Below are 19,700 nucleotides of genomic sequence, written 5' to 3'. Positions count from 1 at the left end.
CAGGTGTTTCTGACATTATTGTCAGATCCGACAAGATTAGCTGCATGCTTGTCTTTGGTGTTATTCAGACACTACTGCAGCCAAACAGATTTGCAGGACTGCCAGGCAACTGGTATTGTTTAAAAGGAAATACATGTGGCAGCCTCAATATCTCTTCTCAATTTCAGTTGCTCTAACATTTAATACAGCGTTCATGGTATGTATATAGAGTGGGGTATAGAACTATTAGCTTGGCCTATTTTTAACATGGAGCCTCAAGCCACCTGGAAGCACACTTATCCTGCATCAGCTGATCCCCTTTGGTGCCGGATAGCAGGGACTTTACTATAGCCAATAAAATACATAGAGGTTGTAATATTTTATTCTGAAGTATGCAGGGTTCGTCTTCAAGGTGGTTTCCTTGAAAAGAAACCTGAAGTCTTCAGGATGGTTTTACAATGCCCTTTGGGGTTCTTAGCTAGGACCCCTTCCTTATCAGCATAGGACTCTTTGAGGAGGAGGAGCAACACAGTTTTTTATTGTTAGTTCTGAACTGGGATTTCTGAGAGGGATATGGAGGCTGTTGTATTTATTTTCTTTTAAACAAAACACGTTGCCTGGCACCGTGAACAAGCATGCAGCAGATCAGGTACTCTGACTCAGGTTGGATTTCCCAAATGCTTGTTCCAGGGTTTTGACTCAACTACTTATGCCAGAAGATCAACAGGGCTGCCAGGCAACTGGCATTGTTTACAAGGAAATGCATATGGCAACCTCCATATCCCTCTCACCTCGGGTTCCCTTTAAGTCAGAGAGAAAGCTTTTTGTTTGTGAATGAGGAGGTAGAGTAAAGCCAGATAAATCCTCAAAATGAGATGAAGGTATTTTGTACATTGAAAGTGTAAGTGCATTAGGGGTTATGAATTGCAGGATGCAATGTCAGCTGCCCCTGTGGATCTGCAAGGCAGTTGCAAGTACTTGGCACAGGCAGAGGTGTGGTGCCTGTTCCTTTGCATGTACATCTGAGCTGGTGGCAACTGCCTGCTAGATGTGGCATGCAGCAGTTTCCTCTTGCGCACACTACCTTCTGACAGCTCCAAACCCTGCCTTTTACTAGATTTTCCTAGCAACTGGATGGTACTTGTTGACACACAGATCGGCAACTGAAATGCATGGCACGTGTGTATTTTAAGCCATTTGTGTGAAAAAAGAAAAGCCTAACAATGTTGAGACATGCTGTTATTTTGGCAGAATTGTATCTCTTCACAACAGCAAATTATTGTGGTGAGGGAGAACCAATAGCTGACCATTATCAACAATGCTGCCAACAGACCACAAGCCTCATTCACTGGAAATTCAGGATATAGTCAAAAAATGTTATTGGCCTACAGTTTAGGTTCCTTCACAGCATATTTACAGTCATTTTTTAAAGATAAACCGTAACCAAGAATTGAACTTCATCCCAATCAGTAGCTGATGGCTAATATTGTGGTGAAACCCCTCCCACAGTGTGATGTCAGGATCATGGTCCTGACAGTTTCCTGTCTGTGAACCTCATTGCATTGTGGGAAATAGCTCTTTACAGCTGTTTCCAACTGCCAAAAAAGCAAGCAGCATCTCCTTCCACTGACATCACCTGCCAAAAGCCAGGATCCGCACCGTCTAAAAGCAGGTATTTATTTAAAGCTCTTTAAAACATCTCAAAATAGTAGAAAGTGTGCCGGGTCACCATTGACACATGGCGTTTCGGATATACTCCTTCCTTAGAATGGTTCCATACATATTCAAATTACTTTTGACAGGTTGCAGTTTTCCATCAGGTCCTCTGCCTCCATATATATTGGATAGGCTTGAGTATATGTCGTAGTGTGTACTGGAACCATTCTGAGGAAGGAGTATATCCGAAACGCCGTGTGTCAATGGTGACCCGGCACACTTTCTACTATTTTGAGATGTTTTAAAGAGCTTTAAATAAATACCTGCTTTTAGACGGTGCGGATCCTGGCTTTTGATATGGACTATCCCTGTGACTCCAGGGTTGATCATAGCACGTCATCAATTCTATTGGTGCGGATGCAACTACAGTGACTGACATCACCTGCCAGCAGTAAAATGTCACCATGTGATTAATGTCAGAATGTAAATCAGTGAGAGGAAAGATTTTAAAATGGGTGAACACTGACTAAATATTTTATACATAAATATTGTAAAAAATTAATGGATAAGCCCTGTAATATCCACCATAAATATTGAAAGAACTAACGGCATGAAGAGATGAGCATAAATGGGGCTTACAGTATAATAAATGTAACTTTATGGTGGTTGATTGTAAGCCTCCCAACATCACCCTTCACATAGATTTTTAAGTGTAGAAGACAGCATTTTAAATCGGTTAAAAAGGAATATGATGGGCAATGGTAACTACAGTGGAGGAAATAATTATTTGACCCCTCACTGATTTTGTAAGTTTGTCCAATGACAAAGAAATGAAAAGTCTCAGAACAGTATCATTTCAATGGTAGGTTTATTTTAACAGTGGCAGGTAGCACATCAAAAGGAAAATCGAAAAAATAACCTTAAATAAAAGCTAGCAACTGATTTGCATTTCATTGAGTGAAATACGTTTTTGAACCCTCTAACAATAAAAGACTTAATACTTAGTGGAAAAACCCTTGTTTGCAAGCACAGAGGTCAAACGTTTCTTGTAATTGATGACCAAGTTTGCACACATTTTAGGAGGAATGTTGGTCCACTCCTCTTTGCAGATCATCTCTAAATCCCTAAGGTTTCGAGGCTGTCTCTGTGCAACTCTGAGCTTGAGCTCCCTCCATAGGTTTTCTATTGGATTAAGGTCCGGAGACTGACTAGACCACTCCATGACCTTAATGTGCTTCTTCTTGAGCCACTCCTTTGTTGCCTTTGCTGTATGTTTTGGGTCATTGTCGTGCTGGAACACCCATCCACGACCCATTTTCAGTTTCCTGGCAGAGGGAAGGAGGGTGTCGTTCAGGATTTCACGATACATGGCTCCGTCCATTTTCCCGTTAATGCGATTAAGTTGTCCTGTGCTCTTAGCAGAAAAACGCCCCCAAAGCAAAATGTTTCCACCCCCATGCTTGACGGTGGGGACGGTGTTTTGGGGGTCATAGGCAGCATTTTTCTTCCTCCAAACACAGCAAGTTGAGTTAATGCCAAAGAGCTCTATTTTGGTCTCATCAGACCACAGCACCTTCTACCAGTCACTCACAGAATCATTCAGGTGTTCATTGGCAAACTTCAGACGGGCCTGCACATGTGCCTTCTTGAGCAGGGGGACCTTGCGAGCCCTGCAGGATTTTAATCCATTGCGGTGTAATAAGTTTCCAATGGTTTTCTTGGTGACTGTGGTCCCTGCTAATTTGAGGTCATTCACTAACTCCTCCCGTGTAGTTCTAGGATGCTTTTTCACCTTTCTCAGAACCATTGACACCCCACGAGGTGAGATCTTGCGTGGAGCTCCAGAGCGAGGTCGATTGATGGTCATTTTGTGCTCCTTCCATTTTCGAACAATCGCACCAACAGTTGTCACCTTCTCTCCCAGCTTCTTGCTAATGGTTTTGTAGCCCATTCCAGCCTTGTGCAGGTCTACAATTTTGTCTCTGACATCCTTGGACAGCTCTTTGGTCTTTCCCATGTTGGAGAGTTTGGAGTCTGCTTGATTGATTGATTCTGTGGACAGGTGTCTTTTATACAGGTGACTAGTTAAGACAGGTGTCCTTAATGAGGGTGACTAATTGAGTAGAAGTGTCTAACCACTCTGTGGAAGCCAGAACTCTTAATGGTTGGTAGGGGTTCAAAAACGTATTTCACTCAATGAAATGCAAATCAGTTGCTATCTTTTATTTAAGGTTATTTTTTCGATTTTTTTTTTTCCTTTTGATGTGCTATCTGCCACTGTTAAAATAAACCTACCATTGAAATGATACTATTCTGAGACTTCATTTCTTTGTCATTGGACAAACTTACAAAATCAGTGAGGGGTCAAATAATTATTTCCGCACGCACGCACACACACACACACACACCATTTTTTTAATATCTGTTAAATTTAAGAATTGCAATAAATTTTTCTGACTGATTGTAACATCTCAAAAATATGACCAACGTACCACACACGTGTGTTCAATTATGATAAAAATGATTTGAAACTCAAAATTGCCAGGGTGTGTACATTAATAAATTGACAATCTAACACACACCATACAATCTTTTTGAAAGATTGAAGAAAAATATCTGGCATTCCGGATCGATTAAAATCGAAGAAAATGGGAAATCCGATCGGATTTTTCAGTCAAATGAAAAAAAAGCTTTCGATTTTTTTTTTTTTCCCTTCGGGGGATCTGATCGTTTTTATCGAATTATCGTAAAATCGGATCATTTTAATGTGTCGTGTGTGGCCACCTTAACACACACACACACACACACACACTTTTAGTAAAACTTTATCCACACGCAAAGTATGCAATGTCTACTGTCTTTATGCTTTGGAGCTTGGAGAATTGTCTTAGTGATTTTAAATTATTAACGTGTACCTGAGATTATGGAGCGTAGGCTCCCTCTCCTGTCCTGGAATCTCCCCTGGTAATCTGGACAGTCGTGGCCAGTTGTCGTCTTCTGCACATGCGGGGCCCGACCACGCTCCTGAGCCTGAAGTGTTCTGTGCCTGCCCAATACTACTGCGCAGTCACAGGAAGCTCCTGGCTGCGGGAGTGTGACAGGGTGCTTGCAAGGCTGAGTAACGCATGCGCAGAAGAGCATGCCCGGCCAGATTACTGGGGGAGATTCCAAGACAATGGTGCTAGCGGAGAAGTCAGTGAGGGAGCCCACACACATCATGGAGCTAGAGGAAGCCCCAGGTAAGTATAAATATGCTCATTACAGTTATCTCAAGTTTCCTTTAAGGCTCCTTTCCCACTGCAGCGCAGTGAACAATATCACATTACATCACAAAGCAATGAAATGATACAGTATTTCAATGGGCCATTCACACTGGTACTCTTGCGGTGTGATGATTTCCAACAGAATAACGTGCACCATGCAGTGCATTACCAGGCAACACATGCGGTGCAACCATTGGCTATGGACTGTATGCTGCACTGTACTGGTTGCATTGCTGCGGTAGGCATGAGTTACCCATTAAGAATATGCAGTAGTTCCCCTCAAATGTACGTGATCCTGTTTTACTTGTGTGTTTCTAATTTACTGGGGTAAAATGAATGTGCATTAATTGTAAGTATCCTACAGATTGATTTAATCACAAGGAACATCAAAGACATTAAGAAGAAACCATGCTTAGAGACACCATGAAATCGTGGAATGAAAGTTCTGAAATATACAGCAGTGACCAGGAAGAAGAGGAGGAGGAAGAGGAGATGATCTTTGGTGAAAACGATGACGACCTTGAAGAACTGATGGATTTTAGTGACCTTCCAACGTCTCTCTTTGCGTGTAGTGTTCATGAGTCAGTCTTTGAGGTAGACGAACAGAAGGTATGTGAGGCCTATTCTGTGGGATTTGATAGTAGTACTGTGCAGTTAAGATATGGAAGTCCTTTCAAAATTAATTTTAATATTTAGCTTGAAACACACTTTTTTTGAGAGAAAAAAAATCATTAAAATTGATTATATCCTTTGTAGGGATTGTACAAAACCTTATTGTAAGTACTTGCCTGATTCTGTCAGTAAAGACTGAAATCTGCCTTTGCAATTTACTTATTGACTATGAGAGTTAAAGGTGATCACAGAAGTTAGTTATAAGAAAGTGACATTTCAATTTTGGCAGTTGTATCAAAGCATGGCTAGATGCCGAATGACATGAAAATGTACAGGAGAAACTAATATATGAAATAGGAACCCTTTTCAGGTGTTTTGGAGTGGCACTTGAGCCTAGAATATTGAACATTTTCACAATATTCTAATGGCCTGAGATTTAGATTTTAGGGTTTTCATAAGCTGTAAGCAATAATCATCAATATTATAACAAATAAAGGCTTGAAATTCTCAGCTTGGTTTGGTCACAAGGCAATGCTCAATATAGATCGTTGTACAAGTGAAACAGTAGTACAGAGGATAAAGTAGCTTTTATCATCCCTATGTTCAGACAGGAAATAATTTGGCCTATGTGCGGCCTTACAGCTGTCACTTACAAAAGAAGAGTCATCTTCAGAGAGACAAAATATAGATATTGCTATTCCTGACCAGTAAGGAAACTCTGTTAAAACAGTAAGCACTGATCAGTATTATAAGGTTTATGTATGGTGTGCCTGAAGTTTACAACTAGAATATAACAAGACACCCTTTAGTATTGAAATCTGTCTTCCAGTAAGTGCAGGCTGCCTCATCTTGGTTGCTTCTTGACATGGACCTTGTTCCATCGCTAGAGAATGCTATTTGGAGACAACACGCTCATCAGTCTTAACAGCTTATCTCCCAACAACCGTACTAGTGGAGGATGGAAATGGGAAATGTTAGAGACTCTGTAACAATTTTCAGCCTTATTTCTTCTATCCGATAAGTTCCTATACCTGTTCTAATGTGGTCTGTCTTACTGCAGCCTTTCCTAGTTGCACAGTGGCTGTATTATCTCTTATATAATATAATCTTCTTTGCTTTGTCGGCTCAGGCTGGAATGTGCTGCTCTGCTTGTGATAAGAAGAAGATATACACACCCTCTCCACGCCCCCTGCAGCCTCTGTATGAGTCACAGACTGAGCTTCTCTCAGCCTATCACATGCTGGTTAGCAGCCATGTCTTTTTTGTTTTTAAACACTGCCTAAAACTGGCAATTACAAGCCAGGATTGCAGCAGGGAGTGGCAGAAACAGCACAGAGGGGCCCAGGAGAACATAATGATTAGAATTGTATGCTTTTTTATTGTAAGAATTTTAAAGTAAGGTCAGAAGTCCCAATCTGTTATCACATAGTCTGAGTCACAGCTGAACTCCCCTCATGGGTCATTTAGTTAGTGTTATGGGGAAATGAACAATATTAGGCAACAAGAATTTTTTAAAAGCATGTCAACAATGGAAGCTTCCATCATTTTCACAAGTATGAGATTAAAATCCTTAAACTGTTAATTTGAAAGCGAAACTGTACTTCAAGCCACTGTGTAGGAAACATGCATGTTTTGTTTTTTATCATACACTTCAGCTGTTTCCCTATTTAGCATTCTCTACTAGCAAGGCTAATGCTGGGTACACACTATGCAATTTTCCATCCATTAAATGGGTAATCCGACAGGAAGTTGTTTTGTGTTTACATGTACAATCTGCTCCTGTTCGATAATGGGATCGTTTTTTTTTTTCCCCCGTGATAACTTCAAAAAATCGATCCTGTTATCGAACAGGAGCAGATTAGACATAGTGGAAATAGTTGATGCTATGTGGGTTTGGGAATCCCCCTGATTCCTGGGTTTATGGGGCTTGTGTCACGGTCCTTTTACATTCATTCATGCTGTTTAATGGTTAACAAAAGTGAACCTTTTTTTTACCTGTCACAAGAAAGGTAGACAGTCCATGTCAACAGTAAATCTTGAAAGAAAGCACAGTGCCAAACTGTTAGGCAAGAATAGTCCAACAAACCAGGGTCATGCACAGGAGGTCAGAGATTCATGAGATCTTAAAGTGTACCACTAGTGTGGGCGGACCTCCCGTGCATGCACAGACCTAGACTGGCTCGACTGAGCAAGTTACTGGGGCTGATCGTGGCTGAATGGCAGACCGCAGGAGGACTGCGTGGGACTCAGACGTGTTTAATGGGGCGAGAGGAAGCCCAGGGTAAGTATCAAATCTTTAGCTTTAAGGATCTCTGGTTTACTTTAACGCTGGGTACATACTATGAGATTTTCTGGCCGATTTACTGTCAGATCGATTATTTCCAACATGTCCAAAGTTGTTTTCCAATCGCTTTCCGTGCACTTTAATAGGAAATCGATCGAAAAATGCTGTGAAATCGATCTGAAAGCATATCGGACATGTTGGAAATAATGGATCTGACAGTAAAACGGCCAGAGAATTTCATAGTGTGTACTCAGTATAAGGGCTAGGGAGCAGCAGGTCAATGTACACAATTGAGGTGGCAAATAAACACAGGATTAAAAGACAGGCAAGATTATAACACAAGAACTGTCTGATAATCACACTAATGATTAAACACTATCATGTGCAGGGATGCACTGGGCGGGGCCGAGCTTTATTGGAGTGATAGCCAATCCTGTTGCACTAGTGATTAGGGATGATCAGTGAGAAGTTCATAAATAAATGGATAAGCGCTCTACAATGCTTGTGCTTCAAAGCAGATCAAAACAAACAGCCCCCCCTTCGGGGAAAGACTCACCAGACTTCACGGCCTTCTGGGCCCGTTCTCGCTTTCGGGGTATTGGCCACCCCGCAGCCTCACTGGCAATCCATTCTCAGCTGTCCCAGGTCTGTATAGGCAAAAAGGGGCTCCTCATAGTGTAAAAGCATACTGGTTTATTAAAAAAAACTTTCTTTAACCTGCTGAGCGGTCTGGACGAGCTCAGCTCGTCCAACACCGCCAGAGGCTGCCGCTCAGGCCCTGCTGGGCCGATTTTCGTGAAATAAAAAGCAGCACACGCAGCCGGCACTTTGCCAGCCGCGTGTGCTGCCTGATCGCCGCCGCTCTGCGGCGAAAGAGGGTCCCCCCAGCCGCCTGAGCCCAGCGTAGCCGGAACAAAAAGTTCCGGCCAGCGCTAAGGGCTGGATCGGAGGCGGCTGACGTCAGGACGTCGGCTGACGTCGATGACGTCACTCCGCTCGTCGCTATGGCGACGATGTAAGCAAAACAAGGAAGGCCGCTCATTGCGGCCTTCCTTGTTTATTCTGGGCGCCGGAGGCGATCGGAAGAACGCCTCCGGAGCGCCCTCTAGTGGGCTTTCATGCAGCCAACTTTCAGTTGGCTGCATGAAATAGTTTTTTTTTTATTTAAAAAAAACCCTCCCGCAGCCACCCTGGCGATTTAATCAGAACGCCAGGGTGGTTAGAAAATAAAAATGTGACCAAAAAATTCCCAAAACAGCCAGCCCCATGTTCATATACTTCAAATAGCTGCTGCGCTCTCCAAAAGGTGTCTGGAACAGAGCAAAGAAACTGCACATAGAGTAATAACATTCAGGTCTAGTTTTCAACACCCCTGTGATTTATAGTGCCCAGTGCCAGTCCAGGAAATAATCCACATCCCCTAAAGCCCCATCTACACTATGGGACATTGCAGCGATCCGTCGGCTCGATTAGCCGCCGGATCGCCTTTTCCGCGTGCCCGCCGCGTCCCCGCGCGTGCGCCGCATTCGATTCCCCGCTCGTCCCCGCCGGCGCCGCTTATCTTCCGCTCGATTCCCTGCCATTGTCCCCTCGCAGGGAGCGAGCAGGGAATCGGCGGTGCGGAGATCCGTCCTGTCGGATCTTATCAATCGAGCCGCATTAGCGGCTCGATTAATAAGGAGCATCGCGGCCGCATCTACTCGTGTAGATGCGGCCGCATCTACTCGTGTAGATGCGGCTTTATGCCAGAATGCTCACCAGATCTGAACCACCTCTGCTGTTAGGTGGAGTAGATGCGGCCGCATCTACTCGTGTAGATGCGGCTTTATGCCAGAATGCTCACCAGATCTGAACCACCTCTGCTGTTAGGTGGATATCACGCTTGTAAGCCACAGTGCCTTCCTTGCAATACGGTCTCTAGCAATCAGTTCAGTTCAATCTAAAATATAAATGCTTCTCGACATAGGGTAATATTGTTATGACAACATTTATCTCAAACAGTTCAGTGACCCCTGTGCCAACCGTGATACACTTTGTGTTAGCAAGGTGGAATTCTATTGGTCCATTTTCAAACTACATAAATTTGCATGTATTTTTAACGACTCCAACTCCAGGTGCCCAATAATTGCCACTGACGGCCCTGAAATTATCCCAATACAGATGCAAACAACAATAAAGGTTTGTTGGGTTTTCAAACATTCTTTTGCTACCAAAATGTGTGGGTTTTTATTTTATTGTTTGTTCATTTTTATTTTTGTAACTTTTTATTACAGACCTCATTTCACGATCTGTTTTTTGGAGCAGCAATTAAATGCAGTCAGAAGTTTTAACCATCACTCATGCTATCTCAAACACAAATGCAGTAAAATCTTTGGCAGGGCTTCCTCCAGTTAATTGGTACTATTTGTTTTTACAGGTAAGATTTCAAGCTCTCTTCACTATATATGATGAGCAGGTTTCCTTCCAGCTGTTCAAAAGCTTTCGAAGAGTTCGGATAAACTTCAGCAACCCAGAAGCTGCCGCTAGAGCAAGAATTGAGTTGCATGAATCTGACTTCAATGGAAAGAAGTTAAAGCTATATTTTGCACAGGTAAGGATAATTTGTATTTTTTTTCTATCATAATGGGGAGATATAAGATTTATACATATGGAAAAGTGGAACAAAACTTAGTTTGTTCCTTAGTGGATGCATTTTTTTTAGCAGAGTTTAAAAATGATTCTAATCACAGGTTTTGCTGACCTAGTGAAAATGAAGCTTGTTTTGATAAAGGTTTAGAGGCAAGACTGGAAATTGCAAAGTTAAGCAGTAGCTATGCAGATAATCCCTTGGGAACAGTGGCAGTGCAGAGGGCTCAGCAGTATAATCTTGGTGCACAGTAAAACACTGTTAGCTCCTTTAGGAACAGGCATACAGAGGTCCAACAGCTGAAGAACAGTAGCTGCGGCAGTCATGCCGTCCAAATATTTTACGTACTTCTTAAAAAGGATAGTACTGCCACTAAGTGCCATTACACACACACACACACACACCTATTTGCCCCCTTCCTGATTTCTTATTCTTTTGCATGTTTGTCACACTTAACCACCCTGGCGTTCTATTAAGATCGCCAGGGCGGCTGCATGAGGGTTTTTTTTAAATAAAAAAAAAACTATTTCATGCAGCCAACTGAAAGTTGGCTGCATGAAAGCCCACTAGATGGCGCTCCGGAGGCGTTCTTCTGATCGCCTCCGGCGGCCAAAAGTAACACGGAAGGCCGCAATGAGCAGCCTTCCGTGTTTGGCTTCTCCTGTCGCCATGGCGACGAGCGGAGTGACGTCATGGACGTCAGCCGACGTCCTGACGTCAGCCGCCTCCGATCCAGCCCTTAGCGCTGGCCGGAACTATTTGTTCCGGCTGCGCAGGGCTCAGGCGGCTGGGGGGACCCTCTTTCGCCGCTGCTCGCGGCGGACCGCCGCTGCTCGCGGCGGACCGCCGCAGAGCGGCGGCGATTGGGCAGCACACGCGGCTGGCAAAGTGCCGGTTGCGTGTGCTGCTCTTTATTTGATCAAAATCGGCCCAGCAGGGCCTGAGCGGCACCCTCTGGCGGTAATGGACGAGCTGAGCTAAGGTGGTTAAATGTTTCTGCTCATCAAAAACCGTTAACTATTAGTCAAAGATAACATAAATGAACACAAAATGCAGTTTTAAATGATGGTTTTTATTATTTAGTGAGAAAAAAAACTCAAAACCTACATGACCCTGTGTGAAAAAGAGATTGCCCCCTGAACCTAATAACTGGTTGGGCAATCCTTAGCAGCAATAACTGCAATCAAGCGTTTGCGATAACTTGCAGCAAGTCTATTACAGCGCTCTGGGGGAATTTTGACCCACTTATCTTTGCAGAATTGTTGTAATTCAGCTTTATTTGAGGGTTTTCTAGCATGAACCGCCTTTTTAAGGTCATGCCACAACATCTCAATAGGATTCAGGTCAGGACTTTGACTAGGCCACTCCAAAGTCTTCATTTTGTTTTTCTTCAGCCATTCAGAGGCACCCAAGATCGCTTCAGCTTGAGTTGACGAACAGATGGCTGGACATTCTCCTTCAGGATTTTTTGGTAGACAGTAGAATTCATGGTTTCATCTGTCACAGCAAGCCTTCCAGGTCCTGAAGCAGCAAAACAACCCCAGACCATCACACTACCACCACCATATTTTACTGTTGGTATGATGTTCTTTTGCTGAAATGCTGTGTTACTTCTACGCCAGATGTAATGGGACACGCACCTTCCAAAAAGTTCAACTTTTGTCTCGTCGGTCCACAAGGTATTTTCCAAAAAGTCTTGGCAATCATTGAGATGTTTTTTAGCAAAATTGAGACGAGTCTTAATGTTCTTTTTGCTTAAAAGTGGTTTGCGCCTTGGATATCTGCCATGCAGGCCGTTTTTGCCCAGTCTCTTTCTTATGGTGGAGTCGTGAACACTGACCTTAATTGAGGCAAGTGAGGCCTGCAGCTCTTTAGATATTGTCCTGGGGTCTTTTGCGGCCTCTCGGATGAGTTTTCTCCGCGCTCTTGGGGTAATTTTGGTCGGCTGGCCACTCCTGGGAAGGTTCTTCACTGTTCCATGTTTTTGCCATTTGTGGATAATGGCTCTCACTGTGGTTCGCTGGAGTCCCAAAGCTTTAGAAATGGCTTTATAACCTTTACCAAACTGATAGATCTCAATTACAGTACTTTTGTTCTCATTTGTTCCTGGATTTCTTTGGATCTTGGCATGATGTCTAGCTTTTGAGGTGCTTTTGGTCTACTTCTCTGTGTCAGATATCTCCTATTTAAGTGATTTCTTGATTGAAACAGGTGTGGCAGTAATCAGGCCTGGGGGTGACTACAGAAATTTAACTCAGGTGTGATAAACCACAGTTAAGTTATTTTTTAACAAGGGGGGGCAATCACTTTTTCACACAGGGCCATGTAGATTTTGAGGTTTTTTTTTCTCACTAAATAATAAAAACCATCATTTAAAACTGCATTTTGTGTTCAATTATGTTATCTTTGACTAATAGTTAATGGTTTTTGATGAGCAGAAACATTTAAGTGTGACAAACATGCAAAAGAATAAGAAATCAGGAAGGGGGCAAATAGTTTTTCACACATATATATATATATATATATATATATATATATATATATCTATCCATCACCAATTGGCATTTGTTTATTTGTGTTTAAGTATTAAGCACTGCTGAATCCCACACAGCCAGGTAAGGCAAATAAGGGGTACTGTTAAATTCAGCTTTCTCTGAAGGACTCTTTCAACACTTACGGTATGTAAAATATGTTCTACCATATGCATATGAATACATTGGAGGCTGCCAAGGCTACCATCTCTCAGTTAAAGATATTCAGAAATCGATAAAAATGCAGAATACTAAATGCAAGAGGGCCACATATTCTAACAGATCAGGATTTGTTGCAAATGACAAACAAACAGCATAGAAACTGAGATACAAAATAGGAAGTGTAATTGGATAGGACATACAGTACTCTACACAAACAAGATGGAGCCATTGAAAAAAACAGCTCTGCATTGGAACCCCCCAATGCTAGAGAAGGAACTGTAGTAGGACCACCAGGAAAGGACCATAACGTCTTGCTCATGGTGCCAAATTGTACTACAATGGCGTAAAGGAAAACTAAATTTTTCTGAAAATACTGGCTCCACTATAAATAGGTGTCTAATCATGAGTAACCAATAAAGAAAATGGGATGTTATGGTTATAAGGACTACTTACAGTCCATTAGATGGTCAGCATCCCAGTTCTCAGTATAAGTTTTGGTTACTGGAAATTTGAGTGTAATTTAACATCAATAGTTTTCTGCTATGTTAAAAATACAGTTTCAGCCAAATGGCCTAACAATTTCAGCACCTTAGAACAGGGGTCCCCAACCTTTTTCAGCCCGGGGACCGCTAACCAGACCAAACTTTTCTCTGAGGCCCGGATTGCGTGATGGAGTCGAGGTTAGCGGGGGGTGGAGGGGGGGTTGAGTCAGGGTTAGCAGTGGGAGTCGTTTCCCCCCCCCATTTGGAGTGTATAGATAGGTAGGTATCCAGGTATAAGTGCCCCCTGTATAGGGTATCTAGGTATAGTTGCCCCCAGTATCCTAGTATAGGGAGTATAGTTGCCCCTGCATAGCTAGTATAGTTGCCCCTGTATAGCTAGAATAGTTGCCTAGTATAGTTGCCCCTGTATAGCTAGTATAGTTATCCCTGTATAGCTAGCATAGTTGTCCCTGTATAGCTAGTTGCCCCTGTATAGCTAGTATAGTTGTCCCTGTATAGCTAGTTGCCCCTGTATAGCTAGTATAGTTTCCACCGGGTAGCCCACTCCCCCATGGCCGCCACTCCTGTTACCTTATGAGCTGGCGGCTGCTTCCTCTCTCAGATTCCCCCAGCGGCTCTCCTCTTTGCAGCATCTTCTATTTACAGCAGCGTGTCCCACGGCTGCTGTAAGGAGGAAAGGAAGCAGAACAGCGGCTTCCTGTAGCGGCGATTGCCGTTACCATGAGAACCGCTGTCTCGCTTCCTTCCCTCCTTAAAAAGAAGATGCTGCAAACAGGAGAGCAGCTGGGGGAATCTGAGAGAGGAAGCAGCCGCCAGCTCATAAGGTAATAGGAGTGGGGAGAGAGGCCAGACCCGCCGCGGCCTAGCTGGAAATTGCCCACGGACCAGCAGTGGGCCGCGGCCTGGTGGTTGGGGATCCCTGCCTTATAAGATGTAAAAAGAATGTAATTGTTTAGCACAGAAATTGTCTTTAAAGAGAATCTGTACTCTAAAATTCTTACAATAAAAAGCATACCATTCTATTCATTATGTTCTCCTGGACCCCTCTGTGCTGTTTCTGCCACTCCCTGCTGCAATCCTGGCTTGTAATTGCCAGTTTTAGGCAGTGTTTACAAGCAAAAAAAACATGACTGCTAATCAGCATGTGATAGGCTGAGAGAAGCTCTGTGAGAGGGTGTGTATAACGCCTACCTATCACAGCAGAGCAGCACATTCCTGCCTGAGCCGACAAAGGAAAGATTAGATTATATAACAGAGATAATACAGCCACTGTGCAACTAGAAAAGGCTGCAGTAAGACAGGCCACATTAGAACAGGTATAGGAACTTATAGGATAGAAGAAATAAGGCTGAAAGTGTTGTTACAGAGTCTCTTAAAGAGGTTGTGTTGGAGACTTGCATAGATGTCTAGGTTGAGATATGGTACTAAACATACTAACATAAAACTGTATGAGATGTCCTTATGTATGAAAGGGCTATGTGGTGTGATGCAGCCAGCACATAGTATTCTATTTCTCTTGTGTTGTCACTGCAACCTAGTCGCTGCCACACCTTCACTGGTGCACTTCCAGTTAACTGGAGTTTAGTCCTATCAGTTCACAGCGAATCATTTGTGTTACTGGGCCTTACTACGCATACCTGGCTGCCAGGGGCTGTAATGTATAGAAAACAGCAGTCTCCCAGTTTTCATATTGCTTTATGTTCTGCAGCTCGGGAGAACCATAATAAATAAGGTCCGAAGTGTATGAAATCACTTGAGATTGTTGTTATTGTAGAGTACTGCCACTAAGTGCCATTGCCTGTACATGTGCAGGTGTGAACAACCTATGGACAAACTTAGATAATGAAGTTCCCTGTTCTCAGTCCAGGTGAGTTTTTTGCACTCATTTGATATGCAGTTTTATCTGCTGTACTTTTGGCACTTGGAAATGCATGGCTAGCATCATTTTTGGGTGTGATGTTACATAGTTGCCATACCTTGCCTTTAGTCTCATAGTGACATCACATTTGATATGGATACCCAAGGAATGCCAATAAACCTGGTTTCAGCCAAAAAGTCACACCCAACAATTGCACCTTTTTTAAAATAATGAAGGTTTTATCTTCCTAGCCATAATTTGCATTACCATGTTTGGCTAGCATGTCAATACCCTTATTCCTGTGCATGCTGGATGCATTTTTTCTTGCTTTTTATGTTGATAGAGTAGCTTTGGTTTCATATACTTTGTAGTAACCAAGTAAATAAAAATCAGCCATATAAGTATTCGGATGTGTTAAAATGAAACTGTCATTTTGTGAAGAAAAAAACAAAACCTATGAATATATAAAGTTAACTGTGTGTGTGTGTGTGTGTGTGTGTGTGTTTTTGGTTTCCCTTGCAAGGGTTATCATCCTTCCCATACCAATAAGCCAGATTCATTTTAAACGGACAAGTGACCATGGCAACTCTAATGTGACCACTTTGTCAAGAGAGTTGGTGTGATTTATAGAAATGTCCTAGAATACTGATTCTTTTTTTTTAGAGTCCTCTCTCATTTAGCTTACTATGTTCATAAGCAAATAATATGATCCATGATTAAGAAATGTATTTAACAGAGCATAATAAAAATAGACTAATACAGCCTCTTTAGTTCTCTAAGCCCATACTGCTCATCCTGGCTATCCAGTGTTGGTGGCCGCCCAATAAAATCCTAATGAGCAACCCTCTGGTAAATATATCCATGATGCCTGTTGCTTCCCAGGCACTTTACAGCTGCTACAAATTAGAGAGTGGTAAATTGGATTGATGGAACTGCAACCTGTGATCACGATTTGTCAGTAACTGCCAGCTATGGAACGCTCCGGGCAAATCACAAAGAGACTGCAGGACCTGCGATTCTGACTTGAGTAGGTTGCAATGGCAGCAGTTGAACCACCTGTATTGGCTAACATTAGCCTAGCTATTCTCAGTCTATTCCAAAGCAGAGTAAGTGGGTACACTGAGGCATAGTGCCTCTTTTTATCCTCTGTGCAAACCAAGTTAAAGCCCATCTCCTTGGGAAAAAGTTTTTTTGTTTTGTTTGGTTTTTTTGCATTTCGATTAGTATGAAACACAAAAATGACCTTTTTGGCCTAGATCTCCCGAACTAGGCTAGCGGTAGGCTGGCAGTAGGTTTGCGTAACATGAGAAGCTGCCTGAGTTGATGCATTTTCTCCTGCAGAGACAGCCTTACTATAAAAGAGGCAGCTCCAGCTTCCCTTTAGATGTGCATTTTTTAAAGAGAATCTGTATTGTTAAAATCGCACAAAAGTAAACATACCAGTGCGTTAGGGGACATCTCCTATTACCCTCTGACACAATTTCGCCGCTCCTCGCCGCATTAAAAGTGGTTAAAAACAGTTTTAAAAAGTTTGTTTATAAACAAACAAAATGGCCACCAAAACAGGAAGTAGGTTGATGTACAGTATGTCCACACATAGAAAATACATCCATACACAAGCAGGCTGTATACAGCCTTCCTTTTGAATCTCAAGAGATCATTTGTGTGTTTCTTTCCCCCTGTTCTCCTGCACTGAAGTTTCAGGCTGCTCGTTTCTTCCTGCAAACAGCTTTGCCCTTGTCTGTAATTCTTCAGTATGTGAAAGCCCAGCCAGCTCAGAGGACGATTTATCCAGCTTGTAAAATATAAGAGAGAAGAGAGAAGCTGCTCTAATCCTAAATAACACACAGGCAGTGTGCATAGAGGGGCCTGGAAGGGGGAGTTCATAGCAGAACCACAACACTGAAGAACTTGGCAGCCTTCCAGACACAGGCCGACAAGTCTGACAGGGGAAAGATACATTGATTTATTACAGAGACAGTATAAAGTGCTGCAGTAAGCCAGAACACATTAGAATAGCTTTTGGAACTCGTAGGATGATAAAAACAGGATGCCATTTTTTTTACGGGGTCTCTTTAAAAATTGCCTGTGTTTGCCCTGAATCTGTGCTGAATCTGTCAGTCTTTCTAAATAATCTATTTAATTGCCACAGCTTAGAAGAACTTCAAGAAATGTTACACATGCAAATATATCTTAAAACGGGTACTCAAGAGGTTAAAAAACACAGCTTGGGTATTCTGGAAAGCCTTGTTTGTTCTGCTCTCACTGCTGCTGCCTGGGAGGTCTGTCTCCATTAGCTGTTATCCGCATGCTTATCGCCTCTTCCAAGGGAGCGGTATTCTCTGTCCTGATACCGCCTGCAAATAAATCTTTATGAATTGACATTTAGTTAGGTGTTGATGAGATAAATACCGCACAAGGCGGTAATTTATCGCTCGGGAATGTCAGCTTTTCATGCGGTAACAGCTTTTATGAATGGACATTTTGCTAAGTGCTTGGTAAAGTCAGCTGTTTTTAGCATTACCACATGCGGGAATGCTTTTTTGAATGATAGCCTTTGTGTTTCTGGAACCTCCTTCGACATCTACAGCATTAAAGCAGAATATAACCCTGCATTTCAACTTTGCTCTAAAACATTATTTACAGCATATTATATGCAAGCAGCATATTTTTTTTTTTTTTTTTACTAGACCAGCATTGGAAGGGTTACACACAGAGCTTTAATGTTCCTGGAGAGAAATGCAGACGCATCCGAAGTTTAGATAGATACATTTAAGTAAACACAATGTAACAAGTGTGGAATGTGACCCACACTCTGACTCAGAGAGAGAGTGAGTCACATTCCTCACTTGTTACATTGTGTTTACTTAAATGTACCGTATTTTTCGGACTATAAGACGCTCCGGACTATAAGACGCACCCAGGTTTAGAGGGCAAAAACCAGGAAAAAAAGAAAAAAACTAAACCTGTTGCGTCTATAGTTCAAGGGCGTCTTGTAGATGTTCTTCCTTTGGTGCCCTCCTCCTGTCCCCTTGGTGTCCTTCTAATGTCCCCTTTATGTCCCCCTTTGTATTCTCCATATGTCCCCCTTTATAGCATCAATATGCCCCCTCTTTGTGTTCTCCATATGTTCCACTTTATGGCATATCTATCTATATATAATATATACTGTGTGTATTCTCCATATGCCCCCTCTTTATGTCCTCCATATTTCCCCCCTGTATCCTTTCGATTACCCCCCACCCCTTCCTGGTGTCCCCCTCTGCCTTATGTTCTACTGCATAAATGTAATTAGCGGCAGTGGCAGCCGCTGTCACTCACCTCATCGCTGGAGCCCGTGGTGATGAGCTTTTGGCTCCCTCCAGTCCTCGGTGTTGTCCTCTGAGTGTCCGGCGTCCTGATTGATTGCCCCTCTGTGAAGAAAACAAGCAGCGGCAGATGCAGACATCACTCACCTCACCGCTGGAGCCCGCGGTGATGAGCTTCTTGTCTCCTCCCGTCGGCGGTGTTGTCTTCCGTGTGTCCAGTGATGGATTCCCCCTCTGAAGATTACAATCAGCGGCAGCCCCGGGCAGCACATACCTCATCCTTTGAGCCCGCGCGGTCAGCCGCTCTATCACACGCCTTCACTCTAGTGCCGGTACTTCCTGGTCGCGTCTGTATGCGTCATTACAGACGCGGCCTTCACTCTAGTGCCGGTCGCGTCTGTAATGACGCATACAGACGCGACTGACGCGACTGATTGTAATCTTCAGAGGGGGAATCCATCACTGGACACACGGAAGACAACACCGCCGACGGGAGGAGACAAGAAGCTCATCACCGCGGGCTCCAGCGGTGAGGTGAGTGATGTCTGCATCTGCCGCTGCTTGTTTTCTTCACAGAGGGGCAATCAATCAGGACGCCGGACACTCAGAGGACAACACCGAGGACTGGAGGGGGCCAAAAGCTCATCACCACGGGCTCCAGCGATGAGGTGAGTGACAGCGGCTGCCACTGCCGCTAATTACATTTATGCAGGGAAAGTTCAGGAAGCCCCCAGGGAGTGCAGGGAGTCCCCGACATCGCAGCAAGTCCACGGTTCATATCGGCAGGCGATCATTAAGTCGGGGACTCCCTGCCTTTGGACTATAAGACGCGGGGACTTTTTCTCCCTATTTTTGGGGGAGAAAAAGTGCGTCTTATAGTCCGAAAAATACGGTATCTATCTAAACTTCGGATGCGTC

General features: G+C 43.3%; 1 protein-coding gene across 1 annotated transcript in view; it reads left to right on the top strand.

The window, feature by feature from the left end:
- Positions 1 to 19,700, top strand: part of RCAN3 (RCAN family member 3) — a 52,392-nt gene that overhangs the window by 11,424 nt on the left and 21,268 nt on the right. Inside the window, exons 2-3 of the mRNA XM_068268976.1 lie at positions 5,263 to 5,507; positions 10,211 to 10,384. Coding sequence (XP_068125077.1) covers positions 5,307 to 5,507; positions 10,211 to 10,384 — 375 coding nt within the window. The 5' untranslated portion in view covers positions 5,263 to 5,306. The remainder of the gene's footprint in view (positions 1 to 5,262; positions 5,508 to 10,210; positions 10,385 to 19,700) is intronic.

This window comes from Hyperolius riggenbachi, chromosome 2, assembly GCF_040937935.1.
Source record: "Hyperolius riggenbachi isolate aHypRig1 chromosome 2, aHypRig1.pri, whole genome shotgun sequence".
In the NCBI taxonomy this organism is placed as follows: Eukaryota; Metazoa; Chordata; class Amphibia; order Anura; family Hyperoliidae; genus Hyperolius; species Hyperolius riggenbachi.
The sequence above is the reverse complement of the archived record's forward strand: the minus strand, read 5'-3'. Positions and strand labels throughout refer to the sequence as shown.